This window comes from Haliotis cracherodii, unplaced genomic scaffold (genome assembly GCF_022045235.1).
Source record: "Haliotis cracherodii isolate W230 unplaced genomic scaffold, xgHalCrac1.p SCAF_4, whole genome shotgun sequence".
Lineage (NCBI taxonomy): Eukaryota > Metazoa > Mollusca > Gastropoda > Lepetellida > Haliotidae > Haliotis > Haliotis cracherodii.
The window spans coordinates 1,831,496-1,851,065 of NW_027266297.1; the positions used below are offsets into that span (position 1 = coordinate 1,831,496).

A 19,570-nucleotide genomic window follows, 5' to 3' on the forward strand; every position below is an offset into this window, starting at 1 on the left:
AATTAGACTGATTGGGAGGCAGTTTCCTGTATTTTCTCTTTGTGTGACATGTCAGAGTCTCATATAGATCTGTATGTTTGCCATTAGGAAGGCCAATATTCATATCACTTAACCTGCACAGTTCATCATACACGTCCATGAAATTATCATGAAAGTTTTCATCCCACGTGTTATGGTCATTGTGGTCATCATTAATTTGATATCGATAAGTATTTACTTCTTCATATTGTTCTTTGCCATGAAATGGTTTCAGTCATCTCTGTGATGGTTCCCAAAGTCACTGATATATGAAGAAAGGTATAAGTTAGCGATAATATAGTCTCCTAAACTTGCACCATTGTGTGTAATGCATGTATGTATATAAAATGTGCGCCAAAAAGCAAATCATCAAAGTCATTTATCATATGTGTGAGTGTATTGTTGGGCATATAATCAAAATGGCATTCCATTTTTGCATTGAAACATCGTAAATATAACATCACGATAAGGATACTCACTAACGGACGTTTCAAGGTAAGATGTAAGCAAATTAATCCAGATACAGATCTCTGCTTGGGTATTTTGGAGAGTTTTTAAGAGTAAAGTAAACAAAGAATACAAGTGAGCGCTTTTTCGGACGCGTGAAGTAACACCGACGATTTGGCAATGAGGATATATCAATTGAATGAGAAGAATTTATCAAAACGAGAATGTGAAAGGTACAAAATCCATTAATTTTTTGTCATATTGTCTTTAATGCAAGTACACGTTGTATGAAATAGAACATTCATCTTCGAGGAACCTTCGTTATTATACATCAAACACGAAACACGAAGTACATTTGTTGCTTAATGATTGACACACAGTGATGTCTAAATGGATTTCCTACATTCAATTTATTGTTCGGATGTTGCATGGTTACATAAATGTGCACTTAACTTTATTGATAATTGAAATGTTTTGGTCTGTGTGTATCTAAAACAATACCGGTGTTAAACAAAAACAGAAAAAAACAAGAAGGGACAAGCTATATACTAGCCATAAAATAAAGCTATAAATAGCCATACTATCCTACTACACCTATCATAATTCAGCTAAGAAACTTTCACTGCGAAGAAGAGCCTAGGCGATTGAAGAATTGTGGTGTTGGCTATACTGAGTGGGATGGGATGATTCATCGTAAAAGTGAAATATCATTATCATACCTCCATGTCAGAATGATGAGATCTGATTGGTCAACGTGATCTTGATAAAAGACTTGTATCCCACATAAATTTCTCAGCGGGGGAATTAATCTCTTATACCCTGCCACAAGAAAGTCAGGCTGCACGTGGATTTCTGAGAGGCAGAATATATCCCTTATACCCCGCTTCAAAGGAAACAGCCACTCTGGAAGTCACGAGACATAGCGCAGGCTAATCTCAGTTCAATCGAACGGCTGTTTTCTATCAATTCTGTATTTGTATGAATTATTTTACACTGTCCCACTAACAAAAAGTCGGTAAAAAAATTCGTTGTAGCAGGATCCTTCGGGGTACATTGGGTTTTATGCGTACCTCGGAAGGTCGAGTTTCTGGTTCCTCTTGCGATGCTCGTGACACGAACAGGACATGGAACGTATAAAGGACACACCATGTTCATTCGCGGTATGGGGAAAGCCTTTTGAGTCGTTGAGTGCACGAGTCTTTTCATGTCCTTACTCTTTGAGTAAGCATTGTTTACAAACGTACGCGGAATCATTTTCTCTGCTCAGCTTGAACTTTGTCCAGAGTAAAATAGCCATGCTGCCGCGTCTATGTTAGTACCATCAATCAAACATGGCCTATAAGTATAATGCACGTGTACATGGTAATGAACTGACCATTACATCAATGAAACGTTGCTTTGTTTCTTCACAAGATTGCTTTAAGATGACGTACAAAAATCCGGAATTCTTTCACATATTCCTGGTGTTACGTATTGACATAAAGTCAGTGCTGTGATTAGTACTAGTTGTCAGGGATATATAGTGAAAGATTGTTTGCTGACATGAATTTTAAATGTTCATGATCTTTATGAAGTGTTTGTTTCTTTTTACTGGTGGTATTGCTCTTTGTGAAAGTTGTATTTTTAGTAACTGCCTATCACTGAATATAACATGGAAAAGCTGAAATGTACAGTGGTAAAAATACATGTGGAGTCCCCATTTGTTTTAGCTCGATAATTGGTACGATTGATGTTACAGTGCAATATAAAGAGACCAATAACACATAATCTAATAACACATGACGTGAAATTTGTATCTTATACACCTAGATGCATATGCGTGTAATGTCGACATGTGTGCCTGTGGATAACGCTATGAAAACCCCCTTCAACGTTAGGGAGATACATATCATGGGTTTCAGTTTAACCGGTGTTGTTGAGTATTCCATGACTAAGGGTATCAGTATTTTCCGACAGCAGTCCATCCTTCTTTATGTGATTTCTCACAGTTGGATTAAAAGCGACAAAACTGTTGTACGCTGAAATCTCGAGTGTATGATTCCGATTATGTAATGAGCATGTGTTTATGAATCCTTATCAAATAGTGATGATAGCAGGTGTTAGCGAAAAAAAGGAACCGTATTCTGCCCACCAGTGACACCCGTCTCAAACACATGCAAAGGCATGTCAAATGTTCACCTGAAAAGGAACGGGGACATATGGTAAAAGTCGAAATAGGGAATTGCATCGGACGTTATTTGTGTCAATGATGCGTCAATATTTGGTGATATCCTCCACATGTCTGCCATAAAACGTTTGGAAAGCTTTACTGAGGCCTTGAATGTTGTAACCGTGATCAAACAACATCTACGCAAGAGTCGTAGGACGCTCTTTGAAATCTTAGAAGAAAGAGCATGCTCCAGTGTATATCAAACGTTGTGAAATTGAAACACCAAAGACTGGAGCTGCTGGAATATTGTTCGACATGAAGGGAAAGTTGACTTTTGGAAATGTGAAGTCATCCCTCTTGCCATGCACTCTTTTGCAGAGCGTTGTGTCACTCGGAATCTTTATGCACAGATCTAAATATGAAACAGATGAGGCAGCTTCGTTGTTCACTTTTTTTCTTATTCAGGTGGGTAAATTAGTGGAAGAGGATCGGCTAATTGATTGTCATTGAACGATATCAGATCATCGATATACCTGAAACTTCTTGAATAAATTATCTTCTTTTGACTTTACCAATCAAATCAGAAATTTCGATTCATATGCATAAAGAAACGCAAGATCCGTAAGAAGGGGACCTCAACTGGTCTGCATAGGAATGCATACATCTTGCCAAAATATTTTGTGGATTATAATCAGATGTATAATTTATTTCGAATTTTGGACTAATAAAACCCCATACCTTTCAGCAATGTAAAGTATTCATTTGCAGTGAATTGTCTGAAGGATTACAGGTACCCAATCCAATTTAACAAAAAAAACCTCATTGTAGCACACACAATCGTTTTACTATCGTTAATCTCAATGCAATATATGAACAGAGCAAAACGTTTTGAATTATGTTGACTCGGACAATATATTCTATGATATGTGAGAGGAAATACTCATTGTTACTGTAGTATAACGGGATGGGGATTTATGATTGCTATCTTAAACACTATCGAAAATTATAATTTCACAAGCTACATTGCAGGACATAAATCTTTACACATTTACTTGTCCATAGGTAACAATTATAATAATTGATAATAATACTTGACGACCCTGCGTTAAACGTTTTAGTGGATTGCCACTGTAACCCCCAAAAACGGAGATATTTGGAACCATCGTTCTGCCCTGATTTTGTAATAAACTTGAATCTGATTGGTAAATCAAAGGTTTCAAATGACAATAACAACCACTGATTGAAACAGTACACTTGTCAACTAAATGAACAGGGAAGTTAGCATCTGAAGTCACATCTATTCCTTGACATTAACTGCACGTAATTTAACATTTCAAACTCGACACAATACAAAAGCCCAGATGTCGATTAATTAATATCAGGGAAGACAATCGCGTGTGGAGTACTTGCCAGTAAACTATTACTACAATATTGTATTACTACACTTGCATATGTGGTTCCAAATGCAATTTAAACCATTTAAATCTACAGGAAAGAGAGCCCGGCTATAAAAGGTTACTTTGTCATTCGTCATGCGAGATTCGTATTACGAAAAACGAAATACTTTTGACTTCCGACAAGGCGAACTGTACAATATGAGTGAAAAAGTCAAATTTCTAAAATTCAACTGAAAATGTAAATATGAGCATGTTCGTTAACGAAGATGAATAACTGACAGTGTGTTTGTTATGTTCCTTTTCTTATGAAAGATCAGTTTGGGTGAAACAACTGCTCATGTTCAACTATAAAACTACTCTTTATGAAAACCTCTAAACCTCAGCATTTTTGACACATTCTATCCTTAATAATGAATTTTGTTTTTTTCATATTAGTCCAAATCCGGCAACTGATTAACTAACTTACAGTCTAGTTTTCAGGAGGATTACCACATCTGATGGCACTTTCTAAAATATTGCATGGTTGTTATGAAAATCAAATGGGTCGAAAGGAGTCCCTACATTGTACTTTATATTTTATTCGGCATTTCCTTATTTGTCGATATGCATCCGTCAGCTGGTCAGTTGGGCTATTATTCATTATGATCCATTAGGTGTAGTGTGACACACACTTAGTTTACAAAATTCGAGATAAAGGAATGTAGGACTTAATTATACATAGACGTTGTCAAAAGTAATCTGGGCAAAGGCAGACTTTAAGAAAGAACTTCTTCTCAGTAACTGTTTGCTTTTCTTGTAATGTGATGTTTGTAATTCAAGAAGGAGGGATCCTCTTATAAAATCACCCACACACTCAATCTACCTTTCAAACAAGGATACACATAACACATTAGAAATTGACATTGAACAAACTAAGTGTTTGTGTTAATAAACGTTGCATAATCATTCTGGTTGACACACCATAAACAGGAACTGTCTCATTGTTTCCAGGCAGATGATGGGGGCTAAATGGACGTGGAGAGGGGGGTGCACACATCTTAGAACGCCCTCGCCCATAGATTTACATGTATGCTTATTTACAATTAAGAAATTGACTGACAGAGAGGCAAGAAAAGAAACGTTTATACATTCGGATTGCACACTCAAACCTTTTTGTTTTCTTTATATATGTATGTACATTCCTAAAAATGCTTTCGTTCACATGATTAGGTAAAATTGCATTGCCATCTAGCATCAGGTCAATATTTACATCACAAGTATCTATCACAATAAACAATAGCGACTGCATCAATTCGTTTCCAGCTGATTTAAATAAAGGACATTCAATGAAAACATGCTATAAATGTTCACATGGGCTACCACATCGGCATTTAGGATCCTCGTTTAAACCTTTTCTAACTAAGTCAGTTATTAATTCACTGTCATAATATTTTAATTTTGGATTTATTATCTTAATTTTCCCTAGACCATATGAGAACTATGATGGAACTGTAGATTTATCAGTTCCTAAACTGGATTTAAATCGAGAGAAGGTTTCAAATATTCCTTTGCTGAATAGAAAATATATTCCACAATTTAAGAGCGGATGGTATAAACGAGGAGTCAGATAACTTAGAACGGAATAAAGGCATAGTTATATTGTGAGCAGTTCTAAGGTTGTATGTGACGTTTGTCCCGACAGAGTGAGGTACTAGATCTTTAAGGTATAAAGGTGTCATATTGTAATATATTTTATAAAATAAATACAATTTACGTTTCCTCCTACGCTCTGACAGGGCTGCCAGGAAGTTTCGAAATATAATGTTTTGACAGAAGTATAGGTTTGTAAACCAGTTACAATTCTTGCTGCTTCTAGTTGGAGTTTTTCTAATCTGTCACTCTGCTCTTTTGTACAACCGTCTCAAACTTCACATGCATATTCAAAATGCGGTCGAATAAACATTACATAAATCTTATTCAACACACTACGACGGAGGATAAACTTAATCTTGCTTATTGAATGACTCATCTTTGATGTAGTTTTAATAACTGAATCAATATGACCTGACCACTTCCCCGATGCCAACAATATCAGACCCATTTCACAGTTCTCTGCGGCTCCTTTGTGGAAACAAGAATTGATTTTGTTTTGCTCGGATTATATTGAATTGCTATTCATAGTAGTTTCTATATATTCAATGCTATTAGATTTTATGCCCAGGGATGTGTCATCGGCAAATAATCTTGTTGAACACTTCAATGTTTCAGTAATATAATTTATGTACTCGACCCGTGAAGATTCCGGGGTAGAATTAGTCTTCAGGAACCCATGCTTGCCGTAAAAGGTGACTATGCTTGTCGTAAAAGGCGACTAACGGGATCGGGTGGTCAGGCTCGCTGACTTGGTTGATGCATGTCATCGATCCCAACTGTGTGGATCGATGCTCATGATATTAATCACTGGATTGTCTGGTCCAGACTCGATTATTTACAGACCGCCGTCATATAGCTTGAATATTGCTGAGTGCGGCGGTAAACAACAAACCAACAACCAACAACCAACAAACATTTATGTACACAAGGAACAAGACATATTGCTGATGCGACGAAAAACTATGTGTCTTCATTCATTCATTCATTCACTCCTCACGCCCGAACCAACATGGGCACAATGTGAGAAATCCCACTTGAATGTCCCCGACTCTGATATTGCTGAAAAAAAATCTACTAAACATCACTTACTTTTCTTTGCACTATTAATCACACCTCTTATTAGACAAAAATGATGTTATGTACAAGACAAAATGACATTCGGATTTACTGTAACAAGACAAGAAAATATGGAAATAGAAGACAATATTCTAAAACTATTTGCAGTTTTTTGTTGTTAATAATGTGAATCGACCCTATATCAGGACAAATGACTCAAGCTACTGAGTTATGGTGACATGTATTCAAGCACATGTAACCTCCCAATTTGACCGACACTATAGCACCATAAAAGTGTGTCTACAAAAGGTTGCATGCCCCAATTTATTTTCTTTCTAGAGGACCGTTTGATTAGGAGCATCTATGTGTTAGCTTATTGTCGCACATTAAAGTGTCAGGGGACATAGCCTTTCGTTATATAAGTACGCATTTCCTATTCTTTCAAAGTTTGAATGGGCATTTCCGAAAACTTGCTGGTACATCGGCCAATTTATTCAACTTTACGGTTACACAAACAGGATACTATAATTGTGTCTATGAACGGCCGTCCGAATACTGGAAGTAGGTCTGAGTAGGCACATGGACTTGTATCAGATGGGATGTGAAGTCAACGACGTATATGTGTCAGACGTGTGTAGGTCTCACAAATAAAGTGAAATAATATCACCTCTTTATAAATGTATGTATTGTTTTTTGCACTGATACACATACAGAATTGTAGTAATAAAATTGCATGGAATAGTTTTATGGTATTTTTGGATAAAAACAATGTATTATCTGACTTTTCTCAGAGTTAACCAAATGATGTGTAAATATGGTTTAACGTCACGTTCAATGTGTCATATCGGTAGTATTGCGGCCATTTTTCAAAAGGATATAACGTGTTGAGTGTGTGGATATCGAGACCCAGGTAGCATTGTGCTGCTATTTTTTATATTCGTGTCACGATCCTTTGTAAAATATCTTGTAGTACACTGGAACAAACTAACAGCTAAATTGAACCATACATTCAAGACATAATGTAGTGTTACCCGCAGGAGAGAGGGGTATTCGTGCAATTATATTCAGTATTTCTGACTGAGCATGATACATACTTTTTCCCGTGTATTAGCTAGTTCTTGCTGTTTCCGTTATTTGCGAAACGTCCTTTAGAAACGTGTCATGATACCAGTATGATGTCGCAAGTGTTTACATATGACGTCATCAAATGGCATGACGCCACCGTCGGTTTTATATAACGTTCTGAATGGATTGACTGAGCTAATGTAACCACTTGTGATAAATTGGGTAATATATGGAATAAACTACTAGCAGTTATTATCTATAATAATAGAACATAATTCTGAGGTTCATAACAGCCGTTGGCTGATGGGTTATTCTAAACAATTATAATAGTGTAACCTTTATGTCAAGGATAGGTAATGTCTCTCAAACGTATACACATACAGTGCGTTATTGTTCAACAAAAGTAACCGATTTTCTAATAATGTTTATACTGCAAATCCCAACACAAATGGTAGACGCTCTGGTCCCTGACATAAGTTGCTAGTTACTCTGAGTACGCAAACACAGCGTAGGGGTGTGAAAGGTATTTGGACAGTCTTGTTCCTATATGCTGTTTTAGAGTAGATTTCGTGTATAAACTTTATCTTCTGAAAGTTAAGGGGTCGATCGAATATGGGAAAGGAAAACCGACCAATGTCAATGTTTATTTACACAACATTGACAACATTTCAGTGCGTTCCATTACTTTATCTTTGTGTGTATGTTTAACGCCGCACTCAGCAATATTCCAGTCATATGAAGGCGATATGTAAATAATCGAATCTGGACCAGACAATCCAGTGATTGACATCAAGAGCATCCATGTAATTTGGATCGATAACATGCATCAACCAAGTCAGCAAACCTGACGACCCGATCCCCTTTGTCGCCTCTTACAACAAGCATTGTCGCCTGTTACGGCGAGCATGGGTTCCTGAAGACTTATTCTAACCCGGATCTTCACGGGTATTACTTTATCTACATACATGGTATTCGCAATGACATTATCTATCCCTATACCTGCTTTGTCGATAAAACAAATTCAGATATATGGAACTGAATGCGTTTTAAACAGATCTTGAAAAAAACACCTTTAGCCTGAAGTGTTTTTCCAAAACGAATATATGTATAGAAAGCTTTTTAGAAAACAATCAAGAGCGTCACGAAGTGGATGAAAATGCGCATGTACTTCAGATTAAAACTGTATTATTGCAGTCAGTAAAATGTGAACACATATCATTATCCAAGTAGCATATGTTCTAAACGGCCAATGTATTCACCATATACACAATAGAATCACATGTATTTATTCAAACTTCTAGCCAAAAATGTTATGTTCTAAATTCACAGAATTGGTACAAATCAACACAGAGTTATAATAAATTTCAGAATTTGGAAATCAAAAGAATTGTGTGTTAATATGAAACTGGAAGGTTTAACTCTTACTGACATCGTGAGTTGTCACTTGGGACTTTCCACAAGAGCTATGTTCTCTCCTTGTCCCCACTTCGTCCCACGTGGTTTATGTCCAATGCAACAAGTGGGATAGTGTAAAGTGTAAGCGATGTCAGGCCACCACAACCAGTCTGTCACTATCGCCTGTTGTAGTAATAATTAGTAGTACACGTTCTGTACGAACTTTATTCACACCAATAATGACTGTGCTGTGCGGCGCAGTGTTACTTATGGCTTTTGTCAGTCTCTCAGCAGGTAAGCTTAATTTGTTTCGATCCAATTGTATATATATACATACGCCTATGTGACCACCAACGTAAAATGACTGTGTGTGTGTGTGTGTGTGTGTGTTTGATGTGTGTGTGTGTGTGTGTGTGTGTGTGTGTGTGTGTTTGGTGTGTGTTTGGTGTGTGTTTGGTGTGTGTGTGTGTGTAAACACTGACAGAATAATTCTACATTCCTGGGGTGACACTCTGGATATCCCTTGCACGAATTCTTACAAAGGCGTTGTGTCTGATCATTAGATCCTTTAAACTGGAACTGAGCATACATCGAAAGACACCAGAGAGTTTGACTGCACGTTCGTTCACGAATATCCCCACTACGACCCATCCCAGTGAAAAATCGTAGAAATGTTCATCAACTGTCGTAGTATCGACTCGATAAATGTCTCGACTGACAGTTACTTTCCACAGCAGTCTTTGACTTTACCTTTATATCTATTTTACACGTCTCTATAATGATCGGTCAACTGATGAGTGATGACTAACACATGTAACCGCCACAGGTTCATTAACAAATTCGGAAATCTCTCCCGTCACGGTTATGGTGTCGGCCATTTTGACGTCTTGTACTTGATATGAATGTAGTACGACGCGCTGTCATTGTGACTGACTTGCGGGGGTACTTCTTAACACACCTTTTTCTATGATGATTCTATTTTAATACATACACTGTACCTTGTGAACAAACTACAACAAATATTCCTGTAAATCAATTTCAGCATACATACGCTAATGTCATCTCTCTTTGTGGGGAACTATTTTGTTCCGCGACACAGCTGGTTGTTGTATGGCTGTTCCTTTTTTTTTGTTCTTTTTTTGTTTGTTTGTTTGTTCTTTAACGCCGCACGCAGCAATATTCCGGCTGTGGTCTGTGGTTCCGACGGTGGTCTGTAAATAATCGAGTCTGAACCGGACAATCCGGCTGTTCCTGGAAACAAGTCACACGTTAATTTTGGTGCTTGATCGCCAGCGCTATAAAATAGGGTTATAAAAAATTATAAGAATTGACTTTTCACTTTGTGTGAGTTCATTGGAGTGAAGGTCAAACATTGTATGAACGTCGAAGCAGTTTGGCCGTGAGTCTATGAACGTTCATAGTCCATAAACTCACACAAAGTGAAAGTTAATTATAAGATATATGACCTCATTAGAGCAGAACAAATCCTTTTCTGGGGCTCGAACCTCCATGTTGGTGCTCAGAATGACAAACAAACCCTTTAACCACTAGGCTACATAAAAAATAAGGGTAAGCCTTTTACCTTTCTGGAAGTTTTTGGCACATTTAGAAAAATGAAGTTGTATATGTCTCGATATTTAATTTTCACTGGATATAATAGTGTATCATTTTATTTAGCATTAGAGATATAATATTCATTTCATTTGCACTACAAACTTCGGGGGACTTTATAGACGAGAGGAGATTTTAATTAACAGAGTCCTTTCGGTTAATGTCAGTGTGGTACAAGAAACTTGTGGTTTAACGGCGCTTTGAACAGTACTGTAGTCATCTCATGGCGTGTCAGATTTATGATGCAAGCCTAATAAAGCAAAATATCGTTTTTGCAATAGAGTGTATTACATATTCATGTCTGCGTTGAGAGGTTGCCCGTGGCGGGGAATACTAAGAAAGCCGCCTTAATTCCAATGCAGATGTTTGGGTTTATAACATTGTGGTCCACATGTGCATTTTAAGAAACAAAACAACTCCATATCTGCTACTTCCACGGAAGAGCTATTGGTGGCACATGGGTAAGCATGTGTGCTTTGTTTGATCTTGTCAACTACTACTCAGTCAGTACCCTCTGATACAGGTAAAGGGCAAAACATTGCTCTGAACAAACCAGCATGGATGAGCACATCCTGGCAAAACTGCACTGCCAGTAAAGCTGTAGACGGAGTTATAAATACAAAGGCCTGGTGGATGTCAGTTCATACTGATGTGTACCAACCATCAGCTTGGTGGAAGGTGGATCTGCAGAGCGAAGTACGGTCACCTCAAGTACTTATCTATTTCCGAAGCGACTGTAAGTATTTTTAAATGTGTATACTAGTATTCCACATGTAATATTTCCCATAATAATATCAAGTAAAACTTAATGTATACATCGCATACAACACTTCGCGACTCGCATATCGAGACCAGGACCCTCATAACAGTATTGACGTGCAACAATCAGAACAAACTGTATTTGTTAGCTTTGCAAGTGGACAAATAGCTGTGCCTTTATGAGATATTATCGTACTTGATGGCGCACATCCTTAGCGAGTTTCTGACTGCAGATTACAAAAAGAAAATCTAACGGACAAGACGAAGCAGTCAGGATGTATGAGCTGCCGCTGCAGGAGGACTTGAACAATATCTTCTATTTAAAGCATAAGATAGCTGTATGGTGTTGTTTGGCGACTGACTACAAGTGCCAGCATTAGAATGTACGTTCATCATCATCGAGGTTATGCATAGCGCCAGTGAAGTCGGTCAAGGTATATCCGTTGTCTTCAAATAAAAAAAATAATTCAAAAGCCCAAAGTTTATACACCACCTGTAAATTCACCAAAGGTATCGAGGATACATGTACACATCATTGGCGATATCAGGATTTTATTTACTCACGGAAATGACGAAGGTAAATGTTATATCAGTTGAATAAGCAAAGATAAGTTTCATCAAAATAACTGATAGTATATACAGTGTCCACGAAATACTTGAAGGTATAAACAGTGTCCACGGCGTAACGGTAGGTATATGCAGTGTCTACAGAGTAACTGAAGGTATATGCAGTGTCAACGTAGTAACTGAATGTATATGCAGTGTCCACAGAGTAAATGAAGGTATATTCAGGGTCTCCGGAGTAACGGTAGGTATATGCAGTGTCTACAGAGTAACTGAAGGGATATGCAGTGTCCACGGAGTAACTGAATGTATATGCAGTGTTCACGGAGTAACTGAAGGTATATGCAGTGTCCACAAAGTAACTGAAAGTATATGCAGTGTTTACGGAGTAACTGAAAGTATATACAGTGTCCACGGACTAACTGAAAGTATATGCAGTGTTTACGGAGTAACTGAAGGTATATGCAGTGTCCACGGAGTAACTGAAGGTATATGCAGTGTTCGCGAAGTAAATGAAGGTGTACACAATCTGCAGTAAGTAGTGGAGCCGTTTCGTGACAGATATTGGGTCAATTGTGCACTTTGTGATGAAAGCATGTCCCTGTCTGGCAGCAAATCAGGACCCGGTCTGGCAGCATTAGACCTGTGCATAAAGAGTCTTGTGTCACTCTCTCCATGAGAATATGGATGTAGATCATTGACAACATCTCACCCTTTGTTACATAGAACCATTTTGCCGCAAGTCTTTAAAATCTTTTCCCCCGAATTCTAATGAAATAACTTGTTCAAGTCAAGAACTTTAACAGTTCTCTCTTGTTCTCGTCAGTTCTTAGAGATGCCTACCATGTGTGAAAATATTTGCTGTGAGCAATCAACAAACTTCTTAACATATGGGAGATATGCCGAAAAAGTAAGAGATGCATATTATGTTTTTCTCACTTTAGATTACCTAAAGCAACATAAATAGTCTATTGTCATAGATGTATTTACTTTACAGATGTAGTGTTGGGTAAATACGTTCCAACATGTTCATGTTTCTTTATATATTTAGGTTGTGAGTCAGGCTCAAACGAGATATACTAGAAAATTTCATTACACCATAGCGGCCATATTGATTTGTGTTTGGGTGGCCCCATATCTGAACATATTTGGAATGTCATTACGTACGTGATGGAATATATACAGCGTCCATGTACCCAAGTGTCAATGAAAGTAAACCTGGTATGAAGACTCACTGCTCATTGCAGCAGTTAATAATAAGTCACTGATCATGTAGTCATTAAACGCACATTATTGACGAATGAATTGAAGTCATGTGCACCGTAAAATCATTAGTCTTAAATTGCCATGTATGTTTAAGTATCATGCATGATAACACTCGGTCATTGCACGCATAAAATTCCATTAAGAAAGACAATCGTAAGACATTTACGGTACACTTGAGACGGAGTGAATATGGTTTAACTGTGGAAAGCAACCTTGCTGACGACAAACCCTCGGTCAAGACAGGTCAAGACAACATCATTTTGGGGTTGAGGCTACAAGACTGAAGGTTACTCCTCTTCACAGATTACTCCGGGTTAGGAGCGCTCTATTGGTCATCGATGACAGGTGTATGGTACGGTGACGCAATTATCCATCCTCACATCTTTCCATTCCTTCAGACCCATTGACGTTACATCGCTGGACATGGACAAGTCATGGTTTTTTGTTTGTTTTTCAAAGCCGCACTCAGCAATGTTCCAGCTATATGTCGGCGGTCTGTAAATAATCGAGTCTTGACCAGACAATCCAGTGATTGAAATCATGAGCATCGATCCACGTAATTGAGATCGATGACATACATCAACCATGTCAGCGGGCCAGACCACCCGATCCCGTTAGTCGCCTCTTACGACAAATATAGTCGGCAAGTATGGTTTGCTGAAGACCTATTCTACCCTGGGATGGACACATGGATATCAATATATTTTTCTGTTGCATATTGTTCTGTTTCTTTCTTTGCATTTATTTATAATTGTCCACGATAGTCAGTGTTACAAAGGTTGTTATTACCGCTCTATATAACTTATATATATTTCTTTCAAGACAAGCTTCGACGTAACGGAGTACAGTTCTACACGTCAGTGACAAATTCATCTGATCCTAAAGAGGGCGATTTATGTTATACGGTCAGAGGACAGCAAAGTGGCGCGGACATCCCTGACGTACTGAATGTGACCTGTCCTGGAGCCTGGCGCTACCTGACTGTCTACACAGAGACAGGAAATGATAAGCATGGCCCTATCCTAGACTTTGCCGAGATACAGGTGTGGAAGGAAAATATCGAAACGAGCGATGATGGTCAGGAGACTCTCTCACAGACTACAACGTCAGTTGTGTTGAGTAAATATAGTTTGCTTCTGTTTTAAAATATGTTTAACAAAACGTATATATCCGCCTGGTATTTTGTTACATACTCACATATATGTAGTTTTATCTGGAATAATTCATTACAATTTAGAAACAACATTTCATTTTTGTTCATCTCATTTGCAGATTTTTAAATATCTAGCCACATGCAAAATACACATACATGTATCACGACACAACAATAAATGGAGACTTACTAACGGATAAGGATTGTCTGATCACGCCTTGTCGAGATGGGATCAATATAAGAGATCAACATCAACAAAAGTGGTGACTTTGTGAATAATTGTTTATTGAAGACGAGTCCACGTCAAGGATTCCTTAAAATGCTATTTGCTAAAACAACCGTTATTATTTTAGTATTGCATGTCCAGTGGTCAAGTTCACTTCAAACTGATTATAATTAATACAATAGTTTAGAAATCGACCTTTACCAAGTGCACCATCAACACATATGGCATACCCAGGTATATAAGTTGTTGCAGACAGATCTTAAAAAACACTGATATACTGGGAAAGTTATGTGTTTCTGAACTGTATTGATTGCTTTCTCTGATTCTTTTCAAGCACCAAGTGTCATGCCATTAACCACAGAACATGAATGTGGAGCAGGAGAATGGTATGGAACCAATTGTATGAAGTCATGTGCTGACCGTCAATGTAAGCGTGTGTCCAACTGTGATGTGATGCAAGGGAGGTGTGATGGTGGATGCATGGCTGGATGGTATGGAACAGACTGTACACAGGGTAAGAGTGTTCGGTTATTATCTGTTTTACCGTAGGAGACGTGTCCACAAAATGGTTTACAGGACTCCATTGTGCCAATAAGCCAACACAGGGTGGCAGCTGGGTATATGTCAACAAGGTGGAGTTAAGACATCCATTGTGTCAGTCGACCAACATAGGGTGCCAGCTGGGTAAATGTCAACAAGGTTGGGTTACGACATCAATTGTGTCAGTCAACCAACATAGGGTTGCAGCTGGGAGTGTGTCAACAAGGTGGGGTTACGACATCCATTGTGTCAGTCGACCAACATAGGGTGGCAGCTGGGTAAATGTCAACAAGGTGGGGTTACGACATCCATTGTGTCAGTCGACCAACATAGGGTGGCAGCAGGGTAAATGTCAACAAGTTTGGGTTACGACACCCATTGTGTCAGTCGACCAACATAGGGTGGCAGCTGGGTGCGTGTCAACAAGGTGGGGTTCAGACATCCATTGCGTCAGTCGACCAACATAGGGTGGCGGCTGGGTGCGTGTCAACAAGGTTGGGTTACGACACCCATTGTGTCAGTCGACCAACATAGGGTTGCAGCTGGGTAAATGTCAACAAGTAGGGGTTCAGACACCCATTGTGTCAGTCGACCAACATAGGGTGGCAGCTGGGTATATGTCAACAAGGTGGGGTTCAGACATCCATTGTGTCAGTCGACAAACATAGGGTGGCGGTTGGGTAAATGTCAACAAGGTGGGGTTACGACACCCATTGTTTCAGTCGACCAACATAGGGTGGCAGCTTGGTAAATGTCAACAAGTAGGGGTTCAGACACCCATTGTGTCAGTCGACCAACATAGGGTGGCAGCTGGGAGTGCGTCAACAAGGTGGGGTTCAGACACCCATTGTGTCAGTCGACCAACATAGGGTGGCAGCTGGGTGCGTGTCAACAAGGTGGGGTTACGACACCCATTGTGTCAGTCGACCAACATAGGGTGCCAGCTGGGAGTGCGTCAACAAGGTGGGGTTCAGACACCCATTGTGTCAGTCGACCAACATAGGGTGGCAGCTGGGAGTGTATCAACAAGGTGGGGTTCAGACACCCATTGTGTCAGTCGACCAACATAGGGTGGCAGCTGGGTGCGTGTCAACAAGGTGGGGTTCAGACATCCATTGTGTCAGTCGACCAACATAGGGTTGCAGCTGGGTATATGTCAACAAGGTGGGGTTACGACATCAATTGTGTCAGTCGACCAACATAGGGGGGCAGCTGGGAGTGTGTCAACAAGGTGGGGTTCAGACACCCATTGTGTCAGTCGACCAACATAGGGTGGCAGCTGGGTGCGTGTCAACAAGGTGGGGTTCAGACATCCATTGTGTCAGTCGACCAACATAGGGTGGCAGCTGGATGCGTGTCAACAAGGTGGGGTTCAGACACCCATTGTGTCAGTCGACCAACATAGGGCTGCAGCTGGGTATATGTCAACAAGGTGGGGTTACGACATCAATTGTGTCAACAAGCCAACAATTGTGTCAAAAAGCCAACAAAGCTGGGAGTGTGTCAACAAGGTGGGGTACAAACCAACATCGTGTAAAAAGGCCAGTATGTATATGTATCAACAACGTGGGGTTTTAAGACCTCGATGTTGTAAATAAGCCAATCTAGAGTGTCAGATGGATGTGTATCAACAACGTGGGTTTTTAAGACCTCGATGTTGCAAATAAGCTGTTATATCTGTCGTTCATTGGACATGTATGATGTTGTGCAAATTAATGTTCATCCTTTCAGAGAAAACAACTGTCTATCGAAAAGTGTAGCAGGGCAACAAATACGAACTAACGTCTGTTTTGTACGTGGTGCCATTGTAAATATGATATCCGATTACCCTTCATGCAGACAAACCGGCCAATAGTTAGTTGCTCTCTTGTGTATACACTTTGATTTACATCAGTAATGCAGCCATACTTCAGTCATACACATAACGTAAGTAGCCATGAAACTATATTTGAACCAATGCAGAAGTTAGTGCATGTATCCATAAAATGTGTTCTTGCCTTTAACGCAGTTGAAAAGACGTCATTTATATACATGCTCATCTTTGTGTACAGAATGCTTCCAGGGACTGGAATATGGAGCTAATTGTGTGGGTAACTGTAGTAGCCGAATGTGCGAGGGAGGGTCAGTCTCCTGTCCCCGGGATACGGGCCGATGTGAGTTAGGCTGTCAGTCGGGATGGACGGGAGAAGACTGCATCAAAGGTAAAAGGACAGCTTATATAAGACTGTATATTACCTTTAACATGACACATGTTCAATGAAGACAGTAAAACTGATATCATGGTATTTCTCTTTTATGAAGAGTATCTTACTAATTATTTGGAATGTAACATGTCTGAAGGCAGATGTTGTACCACGCTAAAAATGCTTATATTATGCTTACCTCAAGGTTTCACACTGACCATAGGATGGATGACTAGCCCCATGCTAGCTGGTAGCACCAGTAAATACTTCAATGTGATCACTCATAGCACATGCCTTTCTCTGTGCGAAGATCGGAATAAACATATTTTTTCCTATATAATATCACTTCTCCACAATGATGAAAAAAACAAGTAATGATATACGTTTAGATGGTGTTCATTGTTTATATGTCATTGCGGTGACACTTTGAAAGCCTCATCAGAATCAGGGACATGAGAACAAAATTGGCATGAATATTTAATTTTGACCCTTCATTTTAACAGTTGGCTGTTTGAGACAGAATGCTTCACTACATTATTGTATTATTATACTTGGACCACTTGCAAGAACGCCTTCAAGCATTATTCCAAGCATTGTTCAAGTATAGCCTTGTACACAAGTCTCTTGGACTCTGTATGAATGTCGTGCGATCTACATGTGTGTGATTATCCGTTATTAGCAACTTAGGAATAAGTTTATATACCATAACGGTTTCGTCCTGTTTTTGGTTTTTTTTGCGGTTCACATTCCAATGTTTATTTTTTTCAGAATTAAGTACATGCACCCTCTCCCCCAACAATATCAGTGTTCTTGATATCATTGTGGGCATAATGGTGGGCGTGCTACTCATGCTGGTTCTTGGGCTTTACCTTCGTTCACTTAAAAATGGGAAGTGAGTATGATTACACATTCTATCATGAATTTGGAAAATGTTCGATCTGATTGGTTAATCAGAGGTTTCATATTACAATAACCATTTTTGAGAGAAACTAATATTTCCTGAATTGAAATAATGAAATGTACATTGTATGCTTACAAATGCATACGTGTGGTTACTACTATATTAATAGTATTTATAGTAATCCATGCTGAACCGGAAATATATATTAACAGTTTAAGTGACAACAGAGAGTTTAAACTGTGTCGTTTTTCTGAGGACGGCACAACGATCGATGTGACGTCAAAATAGCGATGTGCGTTGTACCATTGTCCTTTCAAAGTTTTTTTTAAGTTTCGTCAGCGTTAATAAAAATTAAATAAAAGCGTCCGAAAAAAAAGTAGGAACAACTGATTCACAATACGTTAAGCTTGTGCAAATTAATTGATATTATTTGGGGGAATATAACTGCATGAATCATGAATAAGGAATTGCTTCATTATATTGTCTTTGTAATATACAGGTTGCACTGGAATTGTCGACCGGTGCAGGGACAAGAGATCATTGACGTGCCTAAATTCGCTGATGTACATGCTACAAAAGACACGAACAATGTAAACATCATAGAAGACATACTGTAAACACAGATGCACAATGTACAAGGATTGTGTTTACTGATGGGAGAAGAATGTCCATTGGTTGAGAGAGAGAAGGTTATTTGCAGAGTTTCCTCGAAGAATGGAATGGTAGAAGTGATGTAAACGTTGTGTAAAGAACTGTCTATACGAAACGTGTGCATGTATTGTATTACTTGGTTTATTCACACTGTGTAACATCTATCGCTCATGATTGATATTTCTGATACTTACCGTCAATAAAAGAACACGATTACTTTGATTGTTTATTATGCCCCGAGATTGTCTTATTCCCGAATAAACATATTTGAGTTATTTCGCTGACTTAAACGATTTTTATGGTTGAGACATAATTTCACGATAATTTGGGGTAATGGCCGATAGTTGCGTCGGGTAGACTGGTTTAAAATGCACGTCCAGAATGGCCAGTGGATTCCTGGCTCGGAATCAGCTCCAAGAACAAAAGCGTGACGTCATCATAATCGTTTCTCTTGGCGAACGCATTTTTGTAATAACACTATTAGAATACACCTTTTCATATTTATGTCGGTTCGAGTGTCCAGATTCAGCGACGTGTTTTATGGCGTATCATCATAA

At 38.8% G+C, this 19,570-nt stretch overlaps 1 protein-coding gene across 1 annotated transcript; it reads left to right on the forward strand.

The window, feature by feature from the left end:
* Positions 1-9,306: 9,306 nt before the first annotated feature.
* On the forward strand, positions 9,307-19,263 carry LOC139478845 (uncharacterized). Its single transcript, XM_071261510.1, has 7 exons — positions 9,307-9,453; positions 11,294-11,506; positions 14,182-14,478; positions 15,073-15,252; positions 17,330-17,479; positions 18,230-18,353; positions 18,862-19,263. Exons 1-7 carry the CDS (start codon positions 9,399-9,401, stop codon positions 18,977-18,979), a joined length of 1,137 nt encoding a protein of 378 aa, XP_071117611.1. The 5' UTR covers positions 9,307-9,398; the 3' UTR covers positions 18,980-19,263.
* Positions 19,264-19,570: the final 307 nt, after the last annotated feature.

What these genes read in the sequence shown, in the direction of transcription:
- LOC139478845 (XM_071261510.1), top strand. Translation starts at nt 9,399, where the DNA reads ATGACTGTGCTGTGCGGCGCAGTGTTACTTATGGCTTTTGTCAGTCTC. An exon ending in GGGAGAAGACTGCATCAAAG is followed by an intron (nt 17,480 to 18,229) that starts GTAAAAGGACAG and finishes TATTTTTTTCAG; the next exon opens with AATTAAGTACATGCACCCTC. An exon ending in CGTTCACTTAAAAATGGGAA is followed by an intron (nt 18,354 to 18,861) that starts GTGAGTATGATT and finishes TGTAATATACAG; the next exon opens with GTTGCACTGGAATTGTCGAC.